Here is a 16,408-nt window from a genome sequence, read left to right as displayed (position 1 = left end):
CAATGTCCTTGGTTAAGTCCACCCCTCGGTCACGAGCCCATCTGTATGTTGCATCTCTCCCCTGGTGACCGGAGGCGTCATGGGCCCATCGAGCCAGAAATAATTCTCCTTTGTGCTGCCAATCCAGATCTACCTGAGAGACTTTAATCCTGGCAGCTTGGTCCGCCTGCTCGTTGTTACGATGCTCCTCATTAGCCCGTTTCTTGCCTACATGAGCGTCTACGTGACGGACCTTCACACTCAGCTTCTCTACCCGGCCAGCGATGTCCTGCCACATCTCCGCCGCCCAGATGGGTTTCCCTTGGCGCTGCCAGTTGGCCTTTTTCCATCTTTCCAGCCATCCCCACAGAGCATTGGCCACCATCCATGAGTCAGTGTAGAGATAGAGTCTTGGCCACTTCTCTCGTTCAGCTATATCCAAAGCCAACTGAATGGCTTTAAGCTCTGCAAACTGACTTGACCCACCTTGTCCTTCAGTCGCTTCTGCAACTCGCCGTGTGGGACTCCATACAGCTGCCTTCCATTTTCGGTTTGTCCCTACAATGCGGCAGGAGCCATCCGTGAAGAGCACATATCGTCTTTCATCTGCGGGTAGCTTGTCATATGGTGGGGCCTCCTCAGCTCGTGTCACCTTCTCCTCCTCTTCTTCAGAGGATAGTCCAAAACTCTCACCTTCGGGCCAATTGGTGATAATTTCCAGAATCCCAGGGCGATTAGGATTCCCTATCCGGGTTCGCTGCGTGATCAGAGCGATCCACTTACTCCACGTGGCATCGGTGGCATGATGTGTGGAAGGAACTCTTCCCTTGAACATCCAGCCCAGCACTGGTAGTCGGGGTGCCAGGAGGAGCTGCGCTTCGGTGCCGATTACTTCTGAGGCAGCTCGAACTCCTTCATAGGCAGCCAGGATCTCTTTCTCAGTTGGTGTATAGCTGGCTTCAGATCCTTTGTATCCCCGACTCCAGAATCCCAGCGGTCGTCCTCGGGTCTCCCCAGGCACTTTCTGCCAGAGGCTCCAAGAAGGGCCATTCTCCCCGGCTGCGGTGTAGAGCACGTTCTTCACGTCCTGTCCTGTCCTTACTGGCCCAAGGGCTACCGCATGGGCAATCTCCTGTTTAATTTGTTCAAAGGCTTGTTGTTGTTCGGGGCCCCACTGGAAATCATTTTTCTTCCGTGTCACAAGGTAGAGAGGGCTTACAATCTGACTATACTCGGGGATATGCATCCTCCAAAAGCCCACAGCGCCTAGGAAAGCCTGTGTTTCCTTCTTGCTGGTTGGTGGGGACATGGCTGCTATTTTGTTAATCACCTCCATTGGAATTAGGCGGCGTCCATCTTGCCACTTCACTCCTAGGAACTGAATTTCCTGAGCAGGTCCCTTGACCTTACTCCGTTTAATGGCAAAACCGGCTCTTAGGAGAATCTGGATTATCTTCTCTCCTTTCTCGAAGACTTCGCCCGCTGTGTTCCCCCATACAATGATGTCATCAATGTACTGTAGGTGCTCTGGAGCCTCACCCTTTTCCAGTGCAGTCTGGATCAGTCCATGGCAAATGCTGGGACTGTGTTTCCACCCCTGAGGCAGTCGATTCCAGGTGTACTGTACACCTCTCCAAGTGAAAGCAAATTGTGGCCTGCACTCCGCTGCCAAAGGAATGGAGAAAAAGGCATTGGCTATGTCAATGGTGGCATACCACTTGGCTTCCTTGGACTCCAGCTCATACTGGAGCTCCAGCATGTCCGGCACAGCAGCACTCAGGGGTGGTGTGACTTCATTGAGTCCACGGTAATCCACCGTCAGCCTCCACTCTCCGCTGGACTTACGCACTGGCCATATAGGGCTATTAAAGGGTGAGCGAGTCTTGCTGACCACCCCCTGGGTCTCCAGTTCGCGGATCATCTTTTGTATAGGGGTCACAGAGTCTCGGTCGGTGCGGTATTGCCGACGGTGCACTGTTGCTGTGGCTATCGGTACCAATTGTTCTTCAACCTTCAGCAGTCCCACAGCAGAGGGGTCCTCTGAGAGACCAGGCAAGGTGTTCAACTGTCTAATTTCCTCCGTCTCCACAGCAGCTATGCCAAAAGCCCAACGAAGTCCTTTTGGGTCTTTGAAATACCCACTCCTCAGGTAATCTATGCCAAGGATACACGGGGCCTCTGGACCAGTCACGATGGGGTGTCTGTGCCATTCCTTCCCAGTCAGGCTCACTTCAGCTTCCAGTACAGTCAGCTGTTGGGATCCCCCTGTCACCCCAGAAATGGAGATGGATTCTGCCCCTACGTATCTTGATGGCATTAATGTGCATTGTGCGCCAGTGTCCACTAAAGCCTTATATCTTTGTGGCTCTGATGTGCCAGGCCACCGAATCCACACAGTCCAATAGACTCGATTGTCCCTCTCCTCTACCTGGCTAGAGGCAGGGCACCCCTAGTCCTGGTCATGGTACTCATTGTGCTCTTCTTGTGGGTATGACCTGGAGGTCCCTTCAAGAGGATCAGACGTATCATCATTCCTGTACCGTCTGGAGTCTTGCCCACGAGAGACTGGAGCAACGTTCACCCTTGAAGAGTTCTTTATGGTATTTGTTCCTCTTTTCAGTTCACGTACCCGGGCTGCTAAGGAAGAGGTGGGTTTCCCATCCCACTTCCTCATATCTTCTCCGTGCTCACGGAGGTAAAACCATAGATCGCCACGTGGAGTGTACCTTCTCTCCTTAGCTGGGGAACGCTGGCTCCTGATAGCAGAGACTCTTGTTCGTCCTGGCGAGATATGGAAAATCCCTTCCTTAATCTCTTCTCTTAGCTTCTGGTGTCCCTCTTCAATTTTCTCTTCTAGGCTTCGGCCGTGTTCAGCCAGTTTGGTTTCCACAGATGAGACGTGGGCTCGTAATGGGGCGGTGACAGTGTCTTCATAAATCCTGAGTTTGCTAACCAATGCTCCCACCTTGTCCTCTCCCTCCCTCCATTGCAGCGTTGCTAAGTAGTGGGAATACATTTCTGGCCCGAGTCGTGCAAACTTTAACCACATTTGGGAGGTGCACTGTACGGCATCTGGACTCTTAGGGAATCTTTCATCCTCTGAAAAGATTATCTCCAGTACAGCTAACTCCCTTAAGCACCGGATACCTTGTTCCATCGTGTTCCACTGTCCTTGTTGTACGTGGAGGTCCTCCTTGCAAAGGTATCTCTCCCTCACACTGGACAACAGTCGCCGCCAGAGGCTGAGAGTTTCCTGCCTCCTTCCAATCCCCTGATCAATGACTACATCTCGAGACAGGGATCCCAGCTGTCTGGCTTCACTCCCATCTAGGATCGTATCGTTAGCTGCGGCATCCCAGATTCGGAGCAGCCAGGTCAGAATGGACTCGTTCGCCTGTCGTGTGAACTCTCTCCGGAGCTCACGTAGCTCACCCAGGGACAGGGACCGAGTGATTATTTCTGGCTCTGTCTCCTCCGGTGGATGTGAAGGTCCCGCCTCTTCGTCATCATTTGCTATGCGAACTGATTTAGTCTTTGATTTCCTTTTCTGGACAGGGGCGACTGCTATTGGTTTTGCTTGTTCTTCTGGCTCCTCGATGGTTTGTGTGGACACGGTGCTGGTTGGTTCATTTCTTTCTCCCTCTGACTCAGCTGTGGTTTGGGTGGACGTGGTGTCTGCGGATTTGGTCCTTCTCTCCTCGCCCTGACAGTGCTGTATCATGTCAAGCAGTGCCCGGTAGGCAGTGGCCAGGGCCCAGCAGGTTGCTGTGAGCTGGCCATCTCTGGAGCTGCCAGAGCATTTTTCCTTCACCAGTCTTATCATGCTAACAGGATCCTGCAGTTGTTCAGGGGTGAATTTCCAGATCATTGGAGGAGAAAACTTTTCCAAATACTGGCTGATGTCCTCCCACTTCCCGTGCCACTCAGCATTATCTGCTCCCAGGGCAGGTGTCCAACCAACCTCCCTAAAAGGCACTTTTCTGACCCTAAACATGGTGTACACAGTACAGAGCAGACAGAGCAACACTAACAATAACATTATGCTGTCCTTAACATCAAAAGGGAACTCAATATTTTCAAAAACTGTTTTAGCAGGTCTGAAGGGGAAGAAGGAGGTGGGAGGCTGGAAACCATCCACCCCTGTTCCCCCAAAAAGCTGGGTACGATTTTTAATGAGGCCCCAGAGGTAGCAACCCAAACCAGGACAGGCAAACAGGACTGAATACACATTTACAATGAAACTCATTGCTTCTGATGTTAGAATGACATAAACATAATATACTAATAAAGCAATTTGGATCCCTCTCCCTGGTCTTAAAGAGAGCATCAAAACAGGCAAATAATACGCCATCTGTGGAAATATGAACAGGCTCAAATACAACATCCATGTGAGTGCATCAAACAACATGGTGATCAGGGAGTTTCTATATTCAAATAGACAAATGCTTCAAATGAAATTGTGATTCTGACTTCTCTCTCTCTGCCCGACGTTTGGGCGCCAAAATGTGCTGGTTTAAAAGTTAACCAGCAGGGGGAATGGACCCAACTCAAAGGAGAGATTATAAGTCAGAATAACAATTTATTAAAATAATACAGTAAGTACAATAATACAAACAAACAATTGGTCTCAACCCACAAAAACCCAAATGTGTAACCCAGTACCCTGGGGCCTGAACAAAGTGGTGTTCCTTGGGCCCTGTTTGAGTCCAAAGTAAAGGGAGAGGGGAAGAACCTGCTGGTGGGAGAGCTGCTGCAGTCTGGGCAGAACTGGTGATCGCAGTCCAGTGGTGGTCTAAGTCTGGTTGAGAGCGATGAGATGCAGCCGTCCTCTGGATCCCACGAGTGGGTTTTAAAAATGTTCCAAAACTCCAAGATTATATATCCTCCAGTTCAGGCAGGAATGCTTGGTACTCCCCTCAGGGCGGGGAGTTCACAAAGGGTGTGAGGACAGAAACATCCTTCTATCTCACAGGCCTCTTAACACCTAGTTTATAGCCTGAGGAGTCAGGCTCTATGGGTAGAAGGTGCGAATAGTCTATTGACAACAATAGTCTAGTTTCTGGGAAATGACATGGAAGGCTATAGAATACAGTTTTGGGTTACACCCACCATGATGAACTGATCTCAGCTGTCCTAACTAGGACAGTATCCACAAGTGCTGATCCAATGGGTGCCCTGGGATTGGAGCCTGGGCTCTAATTAACCTCTCCTGTGCTACCAAACAACAGGAGTTGTATGGCCAAGGGACAAACTGTGATCCCTGTCAGTGTCGATGGCCCCTGTCAGTGTCCTTCAGGGAAATTGGGAGGAGGAAATGAAGAAATTGATTTGGAACTAAACTGGTGTTAAAGTGGGAAAAACCTTCTTCCATGGAAATAAAACTTAGACAGTTTTTCCTGGGCTGAACAAGCTCATTCAGGATGAAGGACTGGGACTTCTGTGGACACTTGTGCTGGTTTCTTTGGACACTTGTGTTCCTTCAGAGAGCCCCTGGAAACACTCTGCTGTTCACTCCCAGTGCCACCAGTGCCTGGGTCCTGTCTGCAGCAGCAGATTGCAGTGGGATGGGAGAAATGCTTTTCTGAGCCTCTGGGCTGGACACAGGCACAGCCTGACCCTGAACCCAAGGGAAACAAAGACAAATTCCACAGCTTTAGCTGGACCAAGGCTGGGGGGTTTTCCTGAGGGCAGCACTAACCAGACTTTTGTGTGTGTGTGTGAGACAGGCAGAAGCACAAATGCCTGCACAGCCCAGAGCAGTCAGTGTGGGGCTGTGCTTGCTGCTGCAGAGACCCCCAGGGAACAAACCCAGGCAATAGTTTGGGTTTATTCCTTGCTCTGTGTCAGTGGAATAGAATGTTCCACAGGAGCTCTGTCCCCCTCTGTGGCACCGAGTGGCTCGAAGCTGAAGAGGGGGGGGGGTCAAGTGCAAGTTCCCTTCTGAAGTGTGTCCTAAGGAGGACACTTGCCTTATTACTGCTTATTATGTGTAATATCTTATAAATCTATCATACAACACCTAAGGATGGACTCTATAGAATATGTGCCATAGATATGATACAGAATATATCTGATTATTGCTTTATCTGTCTGTCCAGACAGATATTGTGTATGCACAGAGATTGTATTTGAGGGATATGTTCCTCTCAATACCCTGTTGGTTCCACTCCCAAGGCCAGCAAATTCCTGAAGCTCCCCCTTCTGTGCCCTGCAGGTTTGGGCAGATTTGCAAGAGCAGGGGAATCATTCCCTGCAGCCCCTTTGCACTGTAGGAAATGGGAGCCCTGTGCACATCCTGCTGCCTCCAGATTCCATTCTGGGTGTGGGAACGACCCGGTGGGGAGCAAAGAAATGCCTGGTTCTGCAGGAGCTGCAGATGCTCAAGGGGCAGCAGGACCAAGTCAGGGGCCTGGGGGGGCCTGGGGGGCTTTGGGGTGTGGGAGGGACCTGGGGGAGCTGGGGAGGGGCTTTGGGGATTGGGGGTACAGACCAGGACAGACCAGGACAGACCAGTACAGACCAGTACCTCCTCACTGCTCCCCAGATCTCTCCTGGAACTGGGCCACATTGTCCTGGGACACCTGAGCCCCCCCCAGTGCCCTCCCAGTACAGCCCAGTGCCCCCAGTACAGCCCACTGTGTTCCTGTCCCAGGGTGTGGGTGATCCCTCTTTGGGGGGGGTTGGAAGGGATTTGAAAGGGGGCTGGGGGAGATTTGGGGGGATCTGGGGGTGGTTGGAGGTGGTTTTGGGGGTCTTTGGGTGAGTTAAAACAGGTTTTGGGGGCATTGGGGCATCAAAGGGATCTGTGAGTGGAGGGGATTATAAGGAAAATGGAGGTTAGGAGACATTTGGGGGGGTTAAAGAGGCCTGGAGGGGAGAGAAGGGCCTGCACCAAGAGCAGGTGAGTCCTGAGACCCCCCTGGTGTCCCCAAGACCCTCTTGGTGTCCCCAGTTCCCCCCTTGACACCCCGAGACCCCCCGGTGTCTCCAATGTCCCCAGAGCCTCCCCATGGCCCCAATTCTCTCCTTGACACCCCCAATTCCACTGTCCCCAAACCCCATCCCTGATGTCCCCACTCCAGGAGCCCCCCTGGACCCTCTGTCCACAAAAACACCCACACACACACTCACAGAAAGGTCAAGGGCATCTGGGGAAACATTGGGGAGAGTTGGGGGGCTTTGCAGGGCCCTGTGTGATTACTGGGTGATACTGGGATACACTGGGGGGAACCAGGGGGCACTGGGAGGGACTGGGGGGTTACTGAGGGATGCTGGGAGGGCACTGGGAGGGACTGGGGAGTTACTGGGGGATTACCAGGACACACGGGGAGACACTGGGAGGTTACTTGGCCATACTGGGGGTTACTGGGTGCTCACTGCAGGATCACTGGGCCATCCTGGGGGGCAGTGGGAGGTCACTGGGACACACTGGCTGGTCACTGAAGGGGTCACTGGAAAGTCACTGGGATATACTGCGGTCTAGAGATCCCCTTACCCAGATGTGGTACATTTCCCCCCCGCCCCGGATTTTGGGGGCCATCCCTAGGACCCCTCCTCTTTGGGGCTGGGGGACCCCCTGGACCCACTGCTGGGCTTTAGGGGACCCCCCAAAATGCCCTCAAAACCCCTGAAATCCCCCTTCAACCGATCAAAACCTTCTCAAGGTCCTCTCAAAGGCCCTCAGAGACCTCATCCCTCCCCAGCACCCTCTAAACCCTCTCAGTGACCCGCAAAACCCACCTGGGACCCCCCAGTCCCCTTTAGAGACCCCCCAATCCCCCTCAGAGACCCTCAAAACCGTCTAAGACCCCGTAAACCCCCTAGAGACCCCAAAACTGCATAAAAGGTCCCGCCAGGACCCCCAAACCTCCTCAGAGACCCCCCAAACCCCACCTGGCACCCCCCAAATCTCCTCAGAAACCAAAACCCCCTCAGAGACCCCCAAACCCCTTCAGGAACCTTCCACCACCCCCTGAGTCCCCTCAGGACACCGAACTCCCTCAGGGACCCCTAAAAACCTCCTCAGTTATCCCCGAACCCCCCCGCTAAACCCTCCCGAGCCCCCCGGGGGACTCACAGCGCTCAGAGCGAACCGCAGGCCCCGCCGCCATCACCGAGTCCCGGCTGCGCGCGCACCGCGCTCAGAGAACGCCGCCGCAGCCAATCAGCGCGCGGCCACGCCCCCGCAGCCCCGCCCCCGGCCCTGCCGCGTTGGCTGCCGGGAATCGGTGATGGCGGCGGGTCGGTCGGTGAGCTCTGAGTGCGGGCGGGGGGTGCGGGAGAGCGGGGTCTGGGGATCCCCTCGGGGGCTGCGGGGAGCGCGGCTGGGGGGGGAAAGGCTGGAGGGCTCGGGAGGGTTTAGCGCGGGGGGTTCGGAGGTTCGGAGGACCCTCTCGGGGGCCGCGGGGCCCGGAGGCCTCCCAAGAACCCGGAAGGGTGATTCGATTGCTGAGAAAGTCCCTCGGAAAAAAAATTCAAAACCACCCAATGAAAAAAAGAACCCTAAAAAAAAGGAAAAGTGAGAAAAAGGTGAAGGAAAAACTGCAAGGGCCAGGATGATTTTATTGCTTTACTTCAGTTTTTCCCTGGTCTCCTCCTTCTCAGATTCTCTGCTCCCTTCCTTTACAGAAAGCTCTTCTGCTGTTCTGTGGTTTTGTGGTCCCTTAGGGGCTTTTAGAGGTCCCTGAGGAGGTTTTGGGGGGCTCTGAGGAGCTTTGGTGTCGCGAAGGGACTTAGGGGGGGAGGTTAAAGGTCCCTGAAGGGGTTTGGGAATCCCTGAGGGAGTTTTGGAGTCTCCGAGGGAATTGGGAGGTCCTGGAGGCTTTGTGGGGGGTGCCTTTGAAGGAGTTTTGAAGGTTTCTAGGGGGATTTTGGGAGTCCCAGATGGTTTTGAGGGTCCCTGAGGGGTTTTTTGAGGTCCCTGAAGGGGCTTGGGGGTCCCAGGTGGGTTTTGCAGGTCACTGAGAGGGTTTAGGAGGTCATGGGGGGGAGATGAGGTCTCTGAGGGGATTTGGGGTGTTTTTGAGGAGGTTTTGATGGGTCCAAAGGTGGATTTCTGAGGGGGATTCAGGGGTTTTGCATGGATTTTGGGGGATCTCCGTGTCAGTCCTGTCTGGCCACGGCCAACTAAAACTCCTATAAGGCCATTTCCCATCCCACCACAGCGCCTCTGCCAGCCCAGCAAACCAACCCCAGGGAAAGGGGATCCCAATTCCCCCCTCGAACCCCAGAGGCCCTGAAAACTCAGCACACAGAGACCCCAAAGGAAGGGGGGCCCGGGTGTCCCCTAAAGCCCAGCAGTAGGTTCAGGGGAGCTCGCAGCCCCCAGGGGAGGGGTCCTGGGGGTGCCCCCAAAAGTCCTGGGGGAGCAGAACTGACGAAGGGGATCCCAGTGCCCCCAGTATAGCCCAGTGTCCTCCAAGTGACCCTTAGTATGGCCCAGTAACCCCCTCAGTGACCACCCAGTGTGTCCCAGTAACCTCCTACTGCCCCCCAGGATGACCCAGTGATCCTCCAGTGAGCACCCAGTAACCCCCAGTATGGTCCAGTAACCTCCCAGTGTCCCCTGCTCTGTCCTGGTAATCCCCCAGTAACTTCCCAGTCCCTCCCAGTGCTCCCTGGTTCTCCCCAGTGTGTCCCAGTATCCCCCGTTAATCCCCCAGTGCCCCACAAAGCCCCCCAGTTGTCCCCAACATGTCCCCTCCCTGCAGGTTCCTGTCCTTGAGCCCAGGCCCTGAGGTGAGGCTGAGAAGTGGCGCGGAGGTGAGCCCAGAGCTGTCCCTGAGGTGAGGCTGAGAATAAGTGCAAGGCAGAGGTGCTGCTGAGGAAGGAGAGCCCTGTGGTGGGGAAGAAACAAAGCTGTGAGTGCCCATCCCCGAGCAGGTGCTGTGTCCATCCCCTGTGTGCCAGGTGAGCTGGGGCTTTGCTGCAGAGCTGCGGGCGCTGATTTGAGCGTCTCCAAGTGCTGAGATGGTGGGCACCCAGGAACACAAACTGTGCCTGGCCACGGAGCCTGCAAGGAGGAGCAGAGACAGCGGTGTCAGTGTGGGGGGCCAGGTTGTCCCTGTGCCTTCCCCTGCAGGCCCTGGCTGTCCCTGCTGGGCCCCTGTCCATCCCCATCAGGTTCCTGCCCGTCCCCCCGGGCTGAGCTCCCCCCAGGAAGTGCCGTGGAGCTGAAGCTGCTGCCATCCCCCCCTGCAGCCGCTGCCCCAGCCAAGGGAGCAGCAAAGGCAGGGCCAGGAGCAGAGGCAGCAGCAGGGGAGCCCTGGGGGGCCGGGAAGCTCTTGTGTGGGGCAGGAAAGAGGGACTGGGCACGAGGCCGGGGCTGTGCTGAGCAGGCCCAGCCCTCACATCCCCCCAGCCAACGCCGGCTGCCCGGGGGGCTTGGGAGGCACCCCCAGCCCGTGTGCCCCACACTGAGCTGGCAGAGAGAGAGCCAAGGGACAGGGCCACGGGCAGGGCCACGGGTGAGGGACAGGCAGGGCCATTGCAGGGCCACGGTGAGGGCACAGCCTGTGGCAGCAGAGCTGCCCAGGGCCGGGGGCAGCCGGGGGTGTTGGGACCAGCCAGTGCTGGGGCTGAGCAGAGCACGAGGCCTCTTGCAGACCCCTGGAGCAGCCTCCCACTTGCCAGCCCCGCCCTGGTGGGGTGACACTGTCCCCTCTCTACTGGACACTCCCCCTGAAATCTTTGTGGGGGCCTTTTGTGTCTGTTCCTGGTTGCTGATTCCTTCTGGGGACCTGAGGGAGCCTCTGCAATCCCATCCATGGGGCACAATCTCCTCTGCAGAGCTTGACTCACTGCTGACTTTGCAGGGAAATCTGTGCTGGCAGCCCCAGTATGTCCTGACCCCCCATGCTCCCCCCAGGATATTTGGGACGAGTTCCCCCTTTCCCGGGCACCCATGGGGGGGGGGGTGTGACTGTTCTACTGTTGCTGTTGCTGCTCCACCCCTGTCCCTGCCCTTCCTGCCGCTGTCGGGTGAGCGGAGCGGCCACGATGGGAAAGGGGCGAGAGAAGCGAAAAGAGCGGGTGGGACCCCCAAAGGGAGTGTGAGGGGCAGTGGGTCACCCCCAAAGGGAGCTGGGGGGAGCTGGGGTTTGTGGGCCGATGGGAACAGGGTTGGAGAGGGGGCAGAGCAGGAGCTAAGGGGAGTGGGGAGAGCGGGAACGGGGTTGCCGTGGCGGTCCTTCTGGAGTGCGGGGGAGGCTGGAGAGAGGGGGGAGGCAAGAGGCCCGAAAGCCTGGAGAGGGGAGCACCGAGAAGGGGAAGCCTGGACAGTGGGGACCCCTGGGATTCCCGGGACAACAATGTGGAGAACCTGGAGGCGGTGAATGTCTTGGAATGCAGCACCCCGAAGGCGAGAGTCAGAGGAGAAGGGACCGTTGGGACCCCCAACACTGCCAGCATCCCTAAGTGGGACCCCCAGCATCCCAGACAGGGGAGACCCTGAGAACCCAAGAGAGGAGAGACCAGAGAGGGAGAACTTCTGGGTGAGATTTTTTGGGCTAACCTTCATAGTTTGGAGTAATTTTTGGCTGAATCTCAACTTTTAGCAGTTTGGGGAGGGTGAAATTCTTGCTATTTTTGAGAGGGTTTTTTGCCCTAACCTCGGTGGTTTGGGTTTTTCTGGACTGAATCTTTGTGTTTTGGAGGTTTTTATGGTCACAGGATGCCCGGTGAGCTCTAGAGATGGACTTGGGCAGGAGGAACCCCCAAGCCAACGCGCTCAGCCCTTGTTTTCCCCCCATCAGGATTTGTCCTTCCCAAAGCTTGGGCGGATGGAGGAGGAGGCTGCGAGGAAGAGGAAGATGCCTTGGGCCCCCCAGGCAGGTGAGGAGGAAGTCAGTGTCCCTTTGGGCGGGTGTTGTGCTGGCTCTGTCAGCCCAGCATGGCCCCGGCTGCAGGACAACCCCGCTGGCGCCGCCGTCCTGCCGGGGCCGGAGTTGGGGGGATGTCCTTGGCCTTCCCTGTGGGCCGGAGGCAAATCCCCTGCCTGTCCTTCTTGCTTCCTGCCCCAGGCCCCGAGCTGAGGACGGAGAGCCCGGAGGACAAATCCCCCCGTGAGACCCTGGTGGGAGAGGCCGTTTTGAAGGGCTCCCCGGCGCAGGAAGGCAGCGGGGAGGAAAAGGGCCGGAGATCCCCCCGCAGGAGGGGCTCCAAAGCCAGCCCAGGGTGCTCTGAGGAGGAAAGAGCCAGCCTGTGCCGGGAAGGCGACTGGAGCTTGAGGGGGAGCTCTGAGCTGGTGGTCCCTGAGCAGCCTCCCAGCAGGGAGAAACCCTTCAAATGCTTGGAATGTGGAAAGAGCTTCAGGAACAGCACCACACTCCTCACCCATCGGCACATCCACACTGGGGAACGACCCTACAGGTGTGGGGAATGTGGGAAGAGCTTCAACCAGAGCTCCACCCTTATCCGCCACCAGTACATCCACACTGGGGATCGGCCCTACAGGTGTGGGGAATGTGGGAAGAACTTCAGTGAGAGATCCACCCTCTTAAGACACCAGCGCATCCACACTGGGGAACGGCCCTACAAGTGCTTGCAATGTGGGAAGAGGTTTCAGACCAGCTCAGATCTCCTCAGGCATGAGCGGACGCACACGGATGAGAGGCCCTTCCGCTGCACTGACTGTGGGAAGGGCTTCCAACAGAACTCCACCCTTGTCACCCACCGGCACATCCACACTGGGGAGAGGCCCTACAAGTGTGAGGAGTGTGGGAAGAGCTTCACCCGCAGCTCTCACTTGACCAAACACCAACGGACCCACCAGTAAGAGAAGCCCTACAAGTGCCCCAACTTCGACTGCTGCTTCCACTGCGAATGAACCCCCTAATTGTGAGGCAACCCCTGGAGTCCAGTGACTGTCAGTCCATCCCTTTTGACCACAAAGGGCCAGTCCCCTTTCCCAGGGGCAGCTTCTTTCATCAGAACCCTTCCTGGGGGGTGTGTGGAGATTCCTGCCTTGGCTGGGGAGCCCCCAAGGTCACTGCTGGAGGTTGAGAGTAGAGATCTTCCCACCAGCGTTGATCTGGGGGAGTTCCATCCATCTGTAAATAAAAATTATTGCTTTTGTGCCAGCTTTAGTAGAATTACTTCAACAATTGATTTAGTGTAGAGCACTGTCCTGTCTTATGCTGTACTCCTGGTAGTTTTAGTGTTTCTATTGTATAGTGAATAATTCTGATGAAGATCTTTTGTCTGATCATTTATAACCCTAAATAAATTCCTTTCTATCAATAGATCTGATTTGCCATCATTAAAACCTGGAGGACAAAAGTGATTCAGTTACACCTCTGTAATTCCTCTAAACTGAAAGTGTTGGCATAATCCAAGGCTGACACTGGATCCTGCAGCCCCCAGCACACCACAGTAAGTTGGGAACTCAGGGAACTACCCCGCTTTGCAAACCCCCCTGTGCCCAAAGACCCCTATGGGACCATCGGACTGGGCAGACCAACCCCCTTTTCCAGGAAGGATGTGATGTCACAAGGTAGGTGTGATGTCATAGAGGAGATGTGAGGTCATATGATGGCTGTGATGTCATAGGGGAAATGTGATGTCACATGAAGAATGTGATGTCACGGGGCAGGTGGGATGTCACAAGAAGGATGTGATGTCACAGGGGAGCTGTGATTTCATGGGGCCGATGTTATGTCACAGGGCAGGCCATGATGTCACAGGGAGGATATTATATATCAGGAGAGGTGTGATGTCATATGATGGATGTGACATCATAGAAGAGATGTTATGTCACAGGAAGGATGTGATGTCACAGAAGAGATGTGATGTCATATGATGGATGTGACATCATAGGGTAGTCTTGATGACACAGGGATGATATGATGTCACAGGGCAGGACGTGGCGTCACAGGGATGAAATGATATCACAGGAGAGATGTGATGTCACAGGAAAGATGTGATGTCATAGGGGAGCTGCGATGTCATGTGGAGGTATGATGATGGTTGGGAAGTCATAGGGAAGGACGTGATGTCACAGGGGAGGACGTGATGTCACAGGGAGGATGTGATATCACAGAGATTATATGAGACCGCATGAGAGATGTGACATCATATGATGGATGTGATGTCATAGGGGAGTTTTGATGGCATGGGGAGGACGTGACGTCACAGGGATGATATGAGATCGTAGGAGAGGTGTGATGTCATATGATGGATGTGATGTCATGGAGAGGCCTTGATGTTACAACAAGAATGTGATGTCACGAGATTTGATGTCACAGGTAAGCACGAGATGTCATAGGGAGGTGTGATGTCACCGGCAGTACATGATGTCACAGGGATGATATAAGATACAGGAAGGATGTGAAGTCACAAAAGCTCTATGATGTCACAGGGACAATGTGATGTTACAGGGAGGACGTGATGTCACAGGGATGATATGGTATCACAGGAGAGATGTGATATCATATGATGGATGTGACATCACTGGGGAGATGTGATGTCACAGGAGGGATGTGATGTCCTAGGGGAGATGTGATGTCACAGGGAGGATGTGATGTCACGGGGCAGGTGCGATGTCAGAGGGATGATATATTATCAGAGGAGAGATGTGGTGTCATATGATGGATGTGATGTCACAGGGATGATATGATATCACAGGAGAGATGTGATGTCACAGGAAATGTGATGTCATATGAGGATTGTGTCATCATAGGGGAGGCTGTGATGTCACAGGGAAGCTGTGGTGACAAGGGAAGGCTGTGATGTCATGGAGAGGTACGATGTCACAGGGGAGCTGTGATGTCATTTGATGGATGTGACATAATAGAAGAGATGTGATGTCACAGGAAGGATGTGATGTCACAGAAGAATTGTGATGTTACAGGGATGATATGGTATCACAGGAGAGATGTGATGTCATATGATGGATATGACATCATAGAGGAGCCTTGATATCACAACAAGGATGTGATGTCCTGGGGAGGATGTGATGTCACAGGGGAAGACATGATGTCATAGGGGAGATGTGGTGTCACGGGGAGGATGTGATGTTATAAGGTAGGTGTGATGTCACAGGAAGGATGTGATGTCACGGGGAGCATGTGATGTCATTGAGGAGTGACACATCCCCCTCCAACCTTGCTCCAGCTAAAGCCGTGGAATTTGTCTTTGTTTCCCTTGGGTTCAAGGTCAGGCTGTTTTATTTCCATGGATGTCTAGAGGTGAGTTAAGGGGAGCTCAGACCTTTTGGTGAGGAAGGACTTGTTGACTCTGGAGCATTTGAACTTAGCCTTTGTTCCTGGTTTCTTCCCACTCTTTCAGAGCAGTTCATTTCCCAGGGTGAAAGCTCTGATTCCCCAGCACAGTCAGGTTCTCCTGAGCTCAGGATCTTTCACTGGTCTCATTTTTCTCCAGTATTAATTCCGTACCAAATTCTTGCTTCCTAGGTCAGTGAAATGTTAGAAGATAGAGAATCTCACCTTGATCTTGCACAGAACACTTCTAGACTTCTTTATTCTAATGAATTCTTCCCTAATAGTTCTGGATAATAGGACACCCATGTGAAAAGTCCCTTTTCTGGTTTTCAGGACTTAAAATCGATGCTTTTCTGATGTGGGTATTTATTGGAGTGTTATTTATTCAACTGTGAGGGTTGAATTTAGTGTTCCTTGTACCTTTAAAAAGTGCAACCCCTTTAATCTGTTGTTTTAAAAACCGTGTATTAGATGTCAGAGGACATAAGGACAGCACGTAGAGATAACCCTGCTGTAAGTGATGGTTCCAGTCATCCCGTGTATGGATCAAAGATTTCCAAGGCTCTGTTCCAAGGCTGGGTGCACATGGACTGGGAGAACTTTTCCTGCCGGAGCCGCTCTCCCTGCACCGCCAGGAAGAGCAGGGACCGCATCGCCCCGGCCGCAGCGGCGCAGAGGCTGCTCGGGAGGGGACAGTGTGCTGGAGGGAGCTGCCCACTCGCTGTCCTCACTGCCTGCACAGCGCAGGGCTGGGGGGAATTGAGCCAGGCAGGAAAAGGGAATGGCGGCCATCGCACGGGGCTGAAATGAGACGGGAAGGAGCAAACAGCCTGGCTGGGGGGGCACAGTTTGGGAAGGGGGCACAGGGAAAACCCACTGGGATGTTCCGGGGTAAATAACAGAAAATAAACAGGGGAGGGTCCCCTTTCAGATATGGTTTATAGATCAGTGCACTGTGTATAGTGTAAGAGGGCTTCATAAATGTAAGAATGCAGTTTCTACAGCTTTTACTACAGTGCCTTTTTTTTTATAAAATATGTAGAGACGATAAGTTGGGTGTCAGGTTGGGCTTTTTTTGTTGGTGATTTTTTTTTTTTTTTGGTGGATGCCTTGTTCCCCCTAACTCCCCTAAAGGAGCTTTCTTGAATGTACCTTCTTACAGCTAATTTGAGGGATTAGTTTAGATAAGGCTCTTAGAGTGGATGCATTTC

The 16,408-nt window shown here is 54.0% G+C and overlaps 1 protein-coding gene, 1 long non-coding RNA gene and 1 pseudogene across 2 annotated transcripts in view; 2 read left to right on the top strand and 1 right to left on the bottom strand.

The window, feature by feature from the left end:
- The window catches only part of LOC127474831 (zinc finger protein 271-like), a 279,141-nt gene extending 266,183 nt beyond the window's left edge, over positions 1-12,958 (top strand). The window contains exon 5 of the mRNA XM_051796134.1: positions 12,247-12,958. Coding sequence (XP_051652094.1) covers positions 12,247-12,754 — 508 coding nt within the window. The 3' untranslated portion in view covers positions 12,755-12,958. The remainder of the gene's footprint in view (positions 1-12,246) is intronic.
- LOC127474811 (zinc finger protein 208-like) overlaps positions 1-16,408 on the bottom strand; it is a 1,297,692-nt pseudogene that overhangs the window by 1,094,536 nt on the left and 186,748 nt on the right.
- On the top strand, positions 8,059-12,171 carry LOC127474958 (uncharacterized). The gene is made up of 4 exons (XR_007906010.1): positions 8,059-8,228; positions 9,690-9,888; positions 11,733-11,811; positions 12,000-12,171. It is a non-coding gene; the product is annotated as an uncharacterized LOC127474958 (long non-coding RNA).

This window comes from Manacus candei, unplaced genomic scaffold (genome assembly GCF_025592945.1).
Source record: "Manacus candei isolate 608988 ecotype Guabito, Panama unplaced genomic scaffold, ASM2559294v1 h1tg000045l, whole genome shotgun sequence".
Lineage (NCBI taxonomy): Eukaryota > Metazoa > Chordata > Aves > Passeriformes > Pipridae > Manacus > Manacus candei.
This window is presented reverse-complemented; position numbering and strand designations above follow the sequence as displayed.